This window comes from Mchenga conophoros, linkage group LG22 (genome assembly GCF_057382185.1).
Source record: "Mchenga conophoros isolate Kocher_MC1m ecotype Shallow Benthic linkage group LG22, M_conophoros_male_GT1.1, whole genome shotgun sequence".
In the NCBI taxonomy this organism is placed as follows: Eukaryota; Metazoa; Chordata; class Actinopteri; order Cichliformes; family Cichlidae; genus Mchenga; species Mchenga conophoros.
The window spans coordinates 5,378,293-5,392,267 of NC_140546.1; the positions used below are offsets into that span (position 1 = coordinate 5,378,293).

The following is a 13,975-nucleotide window of genomic DNA, read 5'->3' on the forward strand; positions in this document are numbered from 1 at the left end:
CAGTCACTTCACTACACTGGATCCTGTAATTACTAGCACCACAGCCTGTCTGCCAATCTATCGATGCTTTAGATAAGCTACAACTGCTAGCTGGCCACTTTATTAAGTACACCTTGCTAGAACCAAGGTGGCCCCACTTTTGCCTTCAGACCTTTCTTAGCAACAAGCCTGACCTGGATAAATAAACCAAATTCAAACACAGTAAAGCATTCAAATAAAACTTTATTTAGCTAAGTTGTTCACAGTTTATAAAGTTGAAGATAATGACTAAAACAGAAATAAATACTACATTAACCACAACCACAAATAAACACTGAGACCTGCACCGATGTCCCTCCACACCCAAGAAACAGACATAAAGAAATGTTTTGTCAAATCTGAAGGTTTAAAGACTTTTAAGGCAACACCTGAGAAACTGATACCAGGAGTTAATAAGAAGACCGTATAAGAGAGAGAGATGAAGGAGAAATGGAGAAACGGTGCATGGATGCAATGGCTGAGGTTCCCACCCTTTGTTCATGACGGGGAGAAAATCTGGTCATTTAGAGACCATTTATTTTACATGTTTGGTTATGAAGTCCCATTATGTGTTGTGTTTGACATTAGCAAACAATCTCAACAAACAGATAAAGATATCTGCAGATGAATCTGTAGGTAACAGACCCATGTAGTCGAGTGCTTCTAGCAATCATGTTCGAGTTAGATTTGTTTCTTTTTTAGCTTTTTAGTCATTTGTTTAAAAATAAACTATACTAAAGTAATGTATTCATAAAATCTTAGCTTGGATATCTCCTGCTATATACCTGAGGGTCCACATTTCCACTTAGGCTTAGTCAACAGACAATAGTGCTGTCAAAAAAATAACCAAAGATCATGTTCAAAAACTCCACACGAAGCCAAACCATTTGACTATCACGTCACACCTCTTACCCCATCAAACATCCCCACCCTCTCCTCTCTTGACCTGAAGCATCGAGATGTTTTACCAACTGTAAAAATAAGACAGCTATAACCACCAGACGAGTGTTGTGATCTAACTCTTTTCCTCTTCACTCTAAGTCATCCCCTTTTCTTCTCTTGCAGCAGCAGCAGAGTGTCTGCAGTCTGTGTGAGAGGTGAGCAGGACTGTGACACACAGTATGTGGTACTGTGGGAGGACAGTGCTGTGTTATCCCTCCAGCAGACCTGGTGGAAGCCCACCGATACATACTGCCTGATTCTTCTTTATTTTTTAATACCCTGATGCTGACAGACCACGGACACTGAGATTGGGATTTTCACCCAACTCCAAACTTCACAGCTCAAAGCCTCTTTTTGCAAAGCGTTTGGTTTTTGTTCCTGCTGTTGTGTTGAAACCACAAAACAGTTGAAGAATTGCATTTCTGACGTGGAGGTACCAGATGCTGCTTGTATTAAGCAGGCCTGTTTTCAGTTGTATGTGATTAACTGAAGCTTATATATGAACCAGACACCTGAACCATCTACAGAGGCAGCTGCCTAGAAGGCAAAAGCTCAGGAAGACATTAAGGTTAAATAGTCATTAAATTTCTTGACTTTTATTCTTTGAAAATGTTACATGAGCAGCTTTGCTTCTTATAATAACCATCACAACAGCTTTAAAAAAGAAGCTATTTTTAGCATCTTTAACAGCATTAACTGGGAAACACATCTGTACATGTCTCCTTCCCTGTCAGAGAACCTTGGCTATCATCATATTAGAATGAGCTTCTGAGCTTCAGTAGATTTTTCTGATAATCCCATTTAGAATTATTAAAGTGATTAGGGTTAAATCTGCAAGGCTTCCTTTTTGAGGAGAAAAGGAGAATCTTGAGGATCTGCACGGCGAGGATTTGCTGTCGTCAGCCGCCTCCAGCCGCACCATCTATCAACTTAACTGTGATGAGATGAGCTCCGAGGCTGCATCCACAAGGTCGCCGCACAATTTGGAGGTCGTTGTGGGGCTTTGGCCAATCTTCCACAGTGGACTGAGCAGCTCCATTAGTTTTCTGCTACCCACACGGTTCGTTGCCAGTTAAAATAAATCAATACCCTCTGCTCTCATCTGATAAAATCCTACCTTTTTTAAGACTTAAGCGATTGGCTAACACAGGACAACTGTGCGGCAGTTCACCGGGTTCACCTCTTGTTTGGGAAGCAAAGCTTTTGATTGATTATTCGGATTCAGCTGAGCAGAGAGCGTTACAGTCAAAATAACCCCACAGAACATACAGTAAAGTGTGTGGTGTTGGAAACAGCTGTGACAGAGGCACAGTTAATCAATCGCAGTCTGGATTCAGACAGTAGAAATGGTAGCAGTGTTTTATCAATCTACTCCTCAGTAATGTCCATCCATCCATTTTATTAACCGCTTCTCCAGTTTAGGTTAGTGGAAGGGCTGGAGCCTATGGACAGTTACCAGTTCATCACAGGGCCATTCAACATGTCTAGCAGCTGAACAGGTGGGTTATTTGACCTTAACCAGTGATATTACTGGATCTCCGAAATAAGTTTAAGAGTGCTAAAACCGTCATTATCAAATATTCAAAAAGAGCATATCACAGTTAGATACCTGACTTTGTGGACTTGGCAGCATCTACAATTTAACCCATGAAAATCAAAGTGTGAAACAACAAGAGAAAGAAAATGAGCAGAAATTAAAACAAAACGAGCAAACGTTACAGACGTACAGAGCTTCAGAGCTTACGCGTGGCAATCAGAGCGCTCAACGAATCCGCCCACAAAAAGAAAACAACATACGCGACTTTAATTTGGTTGATTTCAGCTTCGATGTCGCCTCACTTTACATCTCTGGACACACATCCACTGTTTGCTTGTTTTTAGATCGCCGTGTGGAGCTCCTGTTTTATTACAGCAAAAATTATAATCACGGTCATTTTGGTCAATGTTATATTCTCGATTATTAACCAGAGTTATTCTTTAAAATAATAAGCATCTTACATTTAACTTTTTTCACTTGGAGAGGTCTCTGTGCATGTGTGAGTGAGTGTGTATTCATATCTTTGTGGGGACCAAAAATTGCAAGTTTACAATACTTGTGGGAACCAAAATCCAGGTCCCCACAAGAACAACTAGGGGGTGTTTGTGACCATAAAGCTCGTCTCACAAGGGAAGCAAACTATCCCCACAGGCCTGCTGTAACTGGATGTTACTGCAGGGTGCTGGTGCAGACAAAGAGAAGCCTCAGCCATGCTTTACTGGTAAAGGGAGCATTTGATTTAAACTGAAGAAAAAATAGACCTCTGTATAAAAATGAACAGGTCGTTATCACCAGTGATGATCCTTATGTTAAAGTTGGGTCATTGTGACAGAGAAGGGGATGAGCGCTCTTCACATGCATTTTGAAATTACAAACGTGTATGTGCAGTCGTACCACAGCTTCCAGGGGGCTTTCCAGATGGAGCACAGGCACACTGGAGGTTCAGAAGTGCACAGTGACCTGATCTTGTAGGAAAGATCAGCCATATTTAAGTCAGTGTTTGTTTTTTTCTTTTGTGGGCGGAGACCACGAACTTTCTAATCGCACCTGATACAAAGGAACTAGATGAATATTGCAGTTTAAGGTGTTTTTTGCACCAAACAGGTGATGGTCTGTGAAACCAGTGTGTGGAAGCTGTACCAGTAACATAAAAAGAGGTAAATGGAAGTACAAAGACCGGAGAAATGTATTAAGAACAGAAGAAATAAACTCAAACTATTATAAAAGTTTTCCATTATAAAAAAAAAGCATCACTCTTGTGTAAGCTAAACCATAGGCTCATCATCGCTGTCTTCCTCTTCCTCAAAGAGTCTCTGTAGGGTGGAGAGGCGGATGGAGGAGAGAGGAGGAGAGGGAGGAGGAGTGGAGGAAGAGGGGACTGGGGGAGGAGTAGAAGAAGGAGGGAGGGTGAGGTTGCTGTTGCAGCTGCAGCTCCTGCTGGCCGAGCTGCAGGCCACCGTGCTGCTGCCGCTCCCCGAAGCGCTACTGGTGCTTTCCTCCACCTCCCTCGGCACACCCTCGATCAACACCTCTGTTTCATTCTCATGGCTGTGATGGTGGTGGTGTTGAGAGGGGGAGGGGGGAGAGAGGGGAGGAGCCTGAGCAACAATTTCAGGTGAGGGAGGAGAGGAAGGGGCGTTGGGAGATGGAGGTGGAGGTTTAGAGACCGAGTTGTGGTTGCTGATATCACGAAAACTGGCCAGAGGAGGGCGGAGCCGGACACCAGAGCGTGTGGAGCCCTCGATGGCCTTTTGGAGCTGGAGGAGGAAGAAGAAGAAGAGAAAAAGGAAGAGAAAGAAGAAGAAGAGAAAGAGAAAGAAGAAGAAGAGAAAAAGGAAGAGAAAGAAGAAGAAGAGAAAGAGAAAGAGGAAGAAGAAGAAGAGTAAGAAGGAGAGGCAGGGTTTGAAGAGTGAGGGGAAGAATTAAAAACAAGAAGAAATGAGCGGAATTCATACATGAATGGTGAAAATGTAAAGACGAAATGAAGGAAAGCAAGCAGGGATTAGACAGAGTCAGTGGTGAGCAATTACACAGATGGAGGAAAGAAAAGTTAAAGAAAATGAGGCGACACAGGAGCATGAGTCAGAGACCATTATGGATAAAGACAGGAGCCCAAAACTTACAGAGAGCTTATTGATTATGCTCACACATAATTCAAAAAGCTTTACGAGACTCCAAGGAAATTAGGAGCAAAAACAAATTGGATTTTTTCCTCCAAATTAAAGACAAACAAGAGAAGACTTCCAAAGGTTGAGTGTATTAAAAAAGGAGCTTTTTTTGGACTTGGATCAGGAAAGTTAATTTCATTTAATGCTTAGGTTTCAGTTCTGGAGACCTTCAGATAGTTTCAGAGTTTTTCCATTAGCTGGTTGTGGTCTGGCTGCTTTAGCCATGCTGTGGCTGTGCTGCTGAGATCCAGACCAGCAGTGCCCAACCTTTTTGTTTGCCTTCAGCAACGCCTCATACAAGTACAAATGTGTTCATTTGCACTCATTTTAAGGGGAATACCATTTAATCCCTGATTATATAAAAGGAGGAGGATGTTAATTTTAATCCAGTTCAACGCTTACTCTTTATGCCCGTTTGGTCTGAGCTATTTATTCATTAGATGAAGCTCTGTCTCATGCATCTTTATAAACAATAAACCAACCTTTCTAGCATTTAATAAAAGGCACGATTAAGCTAATTTTTAAAGGTCTCTATTGCTACTTAACATGACTCCAACAGAGCGCACAAACACTCTTACTCTGTGATTAACTACAACACTTACTGCTTATAGGGTGTCCAGATGTTCCTGCTTATCTGGGACTGCACAGCATATTTACCTTGCGTCCCACATTTTAATTTGGCTCTGTAGGATGCAGACCTTTTCTAAAGTCTGGCTTTTTACGTTTTTACGTTTTTATAGCTTGATTATCGTCGAGAGCAGGTTAACTTGTCTTTTACTCCCAATGCAATAGTCTGCAGAGAGCTACCAAAATCAAAATGAAGCAACAACATAAAAAATATTTGGTGAAAAGGAGCGGTGTGCTTACTGGAGGCTGATTACTTGTAGCTTTTACATGAACATCTGCAGTTTACAGTTTAGCTTCAATCCTGTGTTTATGTATTGTTATTAAAATGATTGATTATTGGTTGCTGTGGGTAGTTTGGGCTTTAGCTGTTGGGCAGCTGGCCTCATGTCTGACTCTGGATTACTTTGGTGTACAGATGAGTTCATGGTCGACTCAGTGACTGCAGTGTCCTGGGTCCTGTGTCTGCAAAACAAGCCCGACTCATCACTCCTGCACCGCAGCGCTACAGCCTGACCTGAGTCCTTTATGATGAAGCTTTGCTCTCTCCAAACACGACTCTGTGCATTATGGCCAAATGTCTCCACTTTGGTTTTGTCTGTCCAAAGGACATTATTCCACAGGTCACTGTTGTTGTTGAAATGCGACTTTGAAACCTACGCTGTGCTGCCATGTTCTTTGTAGAGAGAAGAGGCTTTTTTTTTCCTGGAAACTCTTTGTTGTGCTGTCATGAACTTTAACATTTAACATGCTAACGGAGGCCTGTAGCATTTCAGATGTAGCTCTTGGGGTTCTTTGCAACTTCTCTGAGCATTGCCATTAATAAAGAGCATTTAATTAGCAGCACCTGACTGCTACTTACACTCTTAAATCCTATGAAAGCATTAAAGGTGTGCTTACTATTTGACAGAGTGCTGTGAAGGCCTTTTTTTCTCCAGACTGTAAAAGACAGATTGTCAGTCTCTTTCTTCTTTTTTTTTTAAATATTGGAGTACTTAGTTTCTTCAAATATACAAAGACAAATGGAAAAAAAGTTATCTGTGCATCCTTACATTAATGTAGAGACTTTAAAACGGGGTAATATGCTCTCACCTTCTTTTCCTAGCAAGTATATAAAGCCAGCTTGATATAAAAAGTGCATTAGTTTGTCTGTCTGTTAGACAAATAACCTAAAAATACTGCTGTTCACAGCACACACAGGAATGTAAATGTCCATTTCTGGAAGAAAAACGAACTGCAGGGTGAAATAAAGTAACGTTTCTTACCTCTTTTAGTGCCACCACCCCCACCAGTTTGCCAGTACTGGTCACATAAGCATGACTTAAGCCAAGCAGTGAGAATAAGGTGTGGGTCTGTGGAGACAGGGGGAAAAGGTCACTTGTGAAATTACACAAACTTTTTGCTTTCTGCTCCAAACACAAAGTCACGCAGACAGAATGTCTCGAGGCTCCAGGTGAACCACCGGAAGAGAAAGTCCTTGAGCGTGTTTGTAAGCACAAACTATTGTGTTCACGACCCAGCCAAGGTCACACTTTGGGATGAGCTCTTTGTATGCATCGGCACACCTCCATCACAAGGCCCCCTTTTGCGCATGAATAAGCAGAATATTACAAATATTACCATGACAATGAAACCAACGGGAATGGTACAAGGTGTTTACATGCTTCACTATGCTGCAAACATCTGAAAATCATAATAAGGACGTGAGCAGGTCACAGAGATTGTACAAGGCAGGAAATGATTAGAAATACATAGATTTACAAGAGATTTTATGTAAATCCCCGACTGGGGCAGCTCGGACATGCTCGGGCTGCATTCAGCTGCACGGGGACATTTTAACTGCAACGAGACAAATGAAAACGTCACTGTTCAAAACAAAAATACAGCAAAAGCTGCAGGAAATTACTGAATGAAAAGCCATCAAAGCAAATAAGATAAACGGGAATATCCAGAGTTCATATTAAACTTATATTAAACTGCTGTAACTCATTATGGAGTGCATATTGATTAGGCAGTGTAAGAGCTTTTAGAGCTGTGGTTTCAGGCTTGGCTGGCTGATATTTTCTCATTTGACTAAATTCTTGCCAAACCTAAAACAGACCGGCAATTTCCAGATTGGCACAGCGACAAAATTAAAAATGACTGACTTAATAGCATTACACAGCATGTTTACAGCTTGGTACACAACAGGCTTTTGGTCTCTATGAATAGATTTCTCCCTCTGCAACAGCTCCATGGTGGATCGCTTTATTTTTTAAAAAATCATTTTCACTTCACTGCCTGGAGCTTCCTAAACAACAGGTATCGAAACTTCGCTTCACAGACTCACAGTTATAATGGGAATAGAAGAAGTCAGAACAGGAGACAAAGCAAAGTCACACTTGCTGTGTGTGCTGTGCGCAAACACGATAATACTGAGCATAAACTAACAGTGCTGGGTAAAAAGTCCCGAGACATCTCTCCAATCATTCAAGCAAAAACAAAAACAGATTCCAACTCAAGGGATGAAGCAGTGTTGTGACCACACATAAGAGGCAACTTAGATCTTTAATATAAAACATTATTTCTTTAGTTGAATCTATGAAAAAACTATCTGCAGCACAAAATCAGTACATCTGAGTCATGTCCTTATGAAAGAGGGAAAAAAATCCAACAAAGACCTGATGTGGGGTCGGAGGGATGCATCTGACCGCTCAGTTGATCCTGTTCAGTGAAGGCACATCACTGTTCTCAGAGAAAGGTTACTGTCAAGAAGCCATTCTTAAGGAAGTGAAACCGGGAGGGAAGGCTGAGGTTTGCCAGATTACAGAAGAACTGCACTGAAAATCACTGGAAACAGGTCTCATATTCTGCAGTTCCATTTATGTGTGCGTGTTTCACAAAAGTTTGTATTTTCTTGACAAAAAAATGAGGAATAGCTCAAGACTCTTGCACACTACCTCACTAACTCCATCTATCTTATTCCACTTATCTGGAGCCGGGTCGCGGGGTCAGCAGCCCAAGCAGAGAAGCCCAGACCTCCCTCTCCCCAGCCACCTCCTCCAGCTTGTCTGGGGGAACACCAAGGCCTTCCGAGGCCAGCCGAGAGATATAATCTCTCCAGCGTGTCCTGGGTCTGCCCCGGGGCCTCCTCCCGGTGGGACATGCCTGGAACACCTCAACCAGGAGGCGTCCTTTTCAGATGCCTGAACCTCCTCAACTGGCTCCTTTCGATGTGGAGGAGCAGCAGCTCTACTCTGAGGCCCTCCTGCTGAACTTCTCACCCTATCTCTAAAGGGAGAGGCCAGCCACCCTTCAGAGGAAGCCCATTTCTGCTTCTTGTATCTCGCTCTTCCGGTCACTACCCACAGCGCGTGACCATAGGTGAGAGTAGGGACGTAGATCGAACGGTACCTTACTAACTCCGTATTATATAAATAAGAATTAATTTATACATATTAATAATACCAAGATCCTGCCAATGATTGGCTGCCACCAACAAACAGAAGGTTTGAATAGCATGTGGGCGGGGCTTTTATGACTGAGATAACCACATTAGGGATACCCCCTCACTGCGACATTACACAAGAGACAAGAGTAGAACAAAAAATGATTTAGAGCAGGCTGACAAGATGAGGCAGCCTGCTCTAAATCATTTTTAGATTTAGAGCACGAAACACGTTTCAGTGTTTGCACCAGGAACCACACTTTCCAGCTCCCACATATAAATGTTGGGTTTATATAACAGCACCTCAGGAAACAAGATTCTGTTCTCGGTCAAAAATGAAAAACTGTCGTGTCCATCTCTATTTATTCAGACGACATTGTGTGAATAAAAAACCGTCCTCACTAAGTGTTTTTCATGTGCCATTACTCCCCTGTCAAGGTTATCCACATCTTCAGCTGAATGAGATGTAACAGAAGTAAACAACTTAGCAGCTGAGAGTGAGAACACCAACAAAAGACTGCCACTGCCCGTGGGGCTGAATTACATTTATATGGATATTTGCTTGCATAATGCATGTGATAAAATACATGAACTCTTCTTCAAGGCAACTGTACATTTTGGAATAAATGCAGACTGTGTGACAATGATTAATAAAATGAAAATAAAGCAACTTTGTCTCTGTTTCTAAGAAAAAAATTATTTTTCTTGTTAGTTTTCTGTAATTTCTACAGTTAAATGCCACAAAACTCACAGTAAACAACAATAAATCAGCTACTTTATGACTGTAGATTATATTTACTGTTAACAGGTTACAGTTAGTACTGCAGTAATTTGCCATATGATGTCTAACAGCAATATTTCTGGGGGACCCTGACATGCTGGGTAACAGCTTTTCCCCAGTATTTCAATGAAATGGTTGTTTTAGGAAACAAGCTTTGGAGACAGTACCTCCTATAAAGAAAAATGTGCATTCATTGAGACAAAATGCAGTAAATGGTGTATGAAATGATGTTTCTGAATGTGTAAGAAGGATCTCAGTGTTTTATAGAGGTGCCATAGGACTGGAAAACAGAGGAGGTTGACAACATGGTCATTTGATTTCATATTTCTTATAATACTGGGAACATCAAAGACACTGAAAAAGAAAACTGCTGCTGAGAGTGCAGCAGACGAGTCCTTGATAATAGAAAAACATCATAATCACAATTATGTTGGTCAATGTTGTTATTTTAATTTAATAAAGAGATGTCAGTATGTATGGAAAGTGTTTGGAAGTTGATATTACAGTGAAGTGTTTTTAAAACCACCTTGAAGTAAAAAAGGGTTTTATTGAATTACTGTTGTAATACCATGTGTTGCTTCAGCATTGCTTTCATGTGGTCATTCTTTGGCGTTTATGACCACTGATGGTGATTTCAAGCAATGTTTTTAAAAACAAGGCTTTTGTTGTTGCATTCGATGACTCTGCCCATTTTGTTGAACACCACTTCAAACTCCTTCCCTTATTCATCTCTGATCAGTCATCGCTGGACATGCAAGCTCTGTCTCTGGCTGCAAAGAGTTTGGAGTGTCCAAGCACAGAGTTTGACAATCAAGTCAGTAACACAGTTGCTGTTTTGAAATGTCATGGGTTGTGCGCTATCATGTAAACGTCCAGGTGAGAACAAAAAGTGCAAACTGCCTGAACTATTACCCACTGAGCATTCACTCAGGGTGCAATGAAAAGAGAATCGACTGAGTCTTTGCTCATGTTTGGCTCCTGCTACTTTGTTCTCTTCCTTAAAGTGAAATTCCAGGATGGATCGCAGACGCACATTGAGGTAAGAAAAGGATTTATACTGAACAATCACAGAATACCAGGAGCACGAGAAGTGATGCTCCGGTAGACATAGAGATGACTTAAACAGTAGAATGACTTTTTAGCAGTTTAAAACGCGTCTTTCTCCAAACGTTAATAACATTTTTAATGTACAACATCCACCACCTTGTCGAAAACAAGGTGGTCTCAAAAAGACTATCAAACTGCGATTCACACAGACATGTTGTCCACCAACCTTGTGTAACGATGTTCTCTCCACCAGCTGAAAAGGGGAAGGGTCCACTCGTATCTCATCGATTTCCATCGGCTTGTCCATCTCTTCCTCTTCCCACGCTTTAATCTGCAGCCACAAATAAAACCAAGGTCACAGAGGTGAATCTGCTGTGGTTAGTTCACATTCCCTCTGCTGACGGGAAAAATGCACCTATTCAAACATACGAGTTCAACTAGAGGGGAAACAGTCGGATGTGTTTTTGCTATGAGTCATGCACATGTGTTTAAATATATCTGGCAACAATAAGAACTGTTACATAAATCATGAGCTCTATCTCTGGGTAAAACTCTAGGTGTGTGTTTCACAGTCTGTGTGTGGATGCAGGATGGAGCAATTAATTAGCTACCACTGTGGAGAAGTGTGAGCAGTAAAAAACCTTGAAAGCCTGCGTTGCGTCCTTGCATGTCACCGGTAACCCCTCTGAGATTTAGGATGTCTGACACCTTTTAGCCTCTCTATGGATTTTACCTACGAACCTCAGCCTGCCGTGACAGCAGCAGCAGTCTTGTAGAATATACAGGCCTGTGTTATGGGGCAGTTTGGGAAAGTGCCAGGAAGAGTAAAAGCGGAGCGGCAGACAGAACAGGACTGGAGGGCACGATGCTGTTTTGATGTCTCATTTAAAATTCAGCCTGTGCTCACACTACAGTTTAAAAGTGCCCCAATTCAGTGTCTTCCCCTCAAACGTGACACAGATCTGTAACACCGCTGACCTACATTTGAGATGGATTCGAAAGCTAATAGAGATTTGCCTGCATCAGTCATATGGTAATAAGTCTAAAGCAACTTGATATATGCTGGCAGAGACAGTAAGTCAGAACTAATGAACTCAGGCCCACATTTTACATTTTAATCTCGTGTCAGTTCCCGTCAAAGTGACGCTCTTCATTTTTGATTTTCACTTCTCTCCTTGCACATTTTCAACCAGTTTTTCTTGCTCTTTGGTGACATTTCCACACATGAAGGTACATTAGGTTTTTCACTTCCACTGAATTTTGACTGTGGGAGGTTTCTGCACAGTGTTTTTAATACATGAATGAATAAAATATGAGACAAAACAATTTAAAGTCATATGTTTGCTTTATGCTTTCACGAACAAGCAATAACTACATGTTCGGCATGCAACATCTGAAAAGTTCAGCTTTCCCTTCAAAAGGTTATTTGATGCTTTTCTTGGACACACATGGTTGTAAAGTGAGTATCTCTGGATTTTAAACTGCTGCTCAGGTAAAATAAGTCATTTGCTCTATAGTTCGTATTTATGTAGAGCTTCTGCCAGCATATTACCGTCTTGGAGACCAATGCAGCTAAAATGACCCTCAGCAACCGGGAATTGGTATTTTTAAGATTTAGACATAAGCTGCAGTCTTAGCTGATGTTCCTCATAGACTTAATTTTATTTATGAAGCTTAATATTTTTATGGCTACTTGTTCTTTTACGTGTAGTCGCACTGCTGTTATTTGGCATTTGGATGAGGTCTACTGGGGCTTATAAAGATTGATTTTATTTACTTCTGGGAGACCACTGGGGTCTGTTGTTAAAAATATGTAACGATCTTTGTAATCCAATTACAGCTGTATGATCCATGTAGCTGTCCTGATTGAATGACCCCACAGTGGTACTGTGTTAAAGACGTAAAACAGTATAATCTATACAGAATAGGATGGATTCCCATATCACCGTCATCAATAAAGCAAGATGGTGAAATAATCAGACTGTGGAGCCTCCTGTTAAATTTAAATGGACTTTTCTTTGGAGGAAGTCTCCAGTGGGTTATAGAGCTCTTAATATACATCACAAAACATAAACATTAAGGTAATTAACCTGTAAATATAAAAAGGAATCAAACTTGTTCGGTTGTACTCTTTGATCTCCATAATTCCCGTTATTCTGATGAGTTTATATATACTTTATGTTTAATGAATTCAGAAATGTTTTGGTGCACAGACAGAAAGAAAGGCTGTTTTATCATCTTTAAAGCTGCTTTTAGACAGGTTGGATTCTTTATCTGTGTTACTATCTGGCTCTGTTTTGCTGTTACTGGAGTCTTGTAAGCCTACTGGGCTTTATAAAATCAAATCAATGTGCAAAACATAATATACTTGTTTGTCCCTGCAGGCTCCCTGCCAGCAAACACTGAAGCTTAATGAGCATTTAAGGTGCTCGAGTGGCAGGAGGAGGAAAGTGGAGCAGTTTGTGTGTGTTTTGGAGACTTTGAGACTTTTTTGTGGACCTGAATGCTATGGAGAGACAACAATCAAAAGTTTTCCTCTGAAATAGTTTTGCGTTTTACATTTTTTAATACCAAAAAGTGATTTTTATTTTTTTATTTTTTATTCATGGAGGAGTTAGACCCCATTGTGTTAACCTGTACCGAAGACAGAAACACAGATAAAGTAACAGTAAAACAACAACAACCTAAAAAAAACCCTGATTTTAAGATTAATCTTATTGGCCAATTGCTACTGTACTGTAGTACAAATAAGACTTTTTAAACACTTTTTAATATTTGAGCTTTTAATGACCCCAGGAAGCCTGTGTGGTTCTTGCATCACTTGCAAATACAAAAACCTGCTGTCAAAGATTATTGCTCCCACTTTGTGGGATAATGTCTTGTGACTCAGCACTTGCTCTATGAGTAAGCATTCAAATAGCATGCTTAAAATTATTCAGCAGACTATTCTGTAAAATTATGCAAATCCTTCATTACTGTACCTCTTCTGGTGTCATTGTGTCTGACAGCGGAGGAGGACAAGGCTCCTGGAGACGAAAAAACAGGGAAAAGAAGAGAAATGATTTGGAGTGATTTTATAAAAACACCCTGTCCTCTGAAACAGGTCGTGGTGATACTTCTAACTCTAGAAGCTCATCTGAATCTTACATTAGGGGAGGAAACTACCAGAAACTCAAAGAAAACCTGTTTCATACCATGAATATTAGGCAAACACACATTTCAAACTACTCATAACTCTTAAAATGAATGTATTGAACTCTATACAGTCTCACATTAGATTTCTGTCTGTCTCTTTGTTTTCAGGCTTCTGTCATCCAGTTTCCTGTGTTCGTGTTTCACTCCCACAGCACATCAGCAGCTTTGTGAGTTAAATGAATGCAGCAGGTGAAATTCAGGCCAACACCTGCTGCGACCTGTTTTGTGAAACTGAA

The 13,975-nt window shown here is 40.9% G+C and overlaps 1 protein-coding gene across 2 annotated transcripts in view; it reads right to left on the reverse strand.

The window, feature by feature from the left end:
• Positions 1-204: 204 nt before the first annotated feature.
• LOC146548623 (chloride channel protein 1-like) overlaps positions 205-13,975 on the reverse strand; it is a 53,384-nt gene continuing 39,613 nt past the window's right edge. For both annotated transcript variants that reach the window (XM_085262232.1, XM_085262231.1), the window contains exons 21-24: positions 13,526-13,570; positions 10,771-10,875; positions 6,555-6,641; positions 205-4,254 (exon numbers count right to left, since the gene is read on the reverse strand). In XM_085262232.1, coding sequence (XP_085118358.1) covers positions 3,763-4,254; positions 6,555-6,641; positions 10,771-10,875; positions 13,526-13,570 — 729 coding nt within the window. In that variant the 3' untranslated portion in view covers positions 205-3,762. The remainder of the gene's footprint in view (positions 4,255-6,554; positions 6,642-10,770; positions 10,876-13,525; positions 13,571-13,975) is intronic.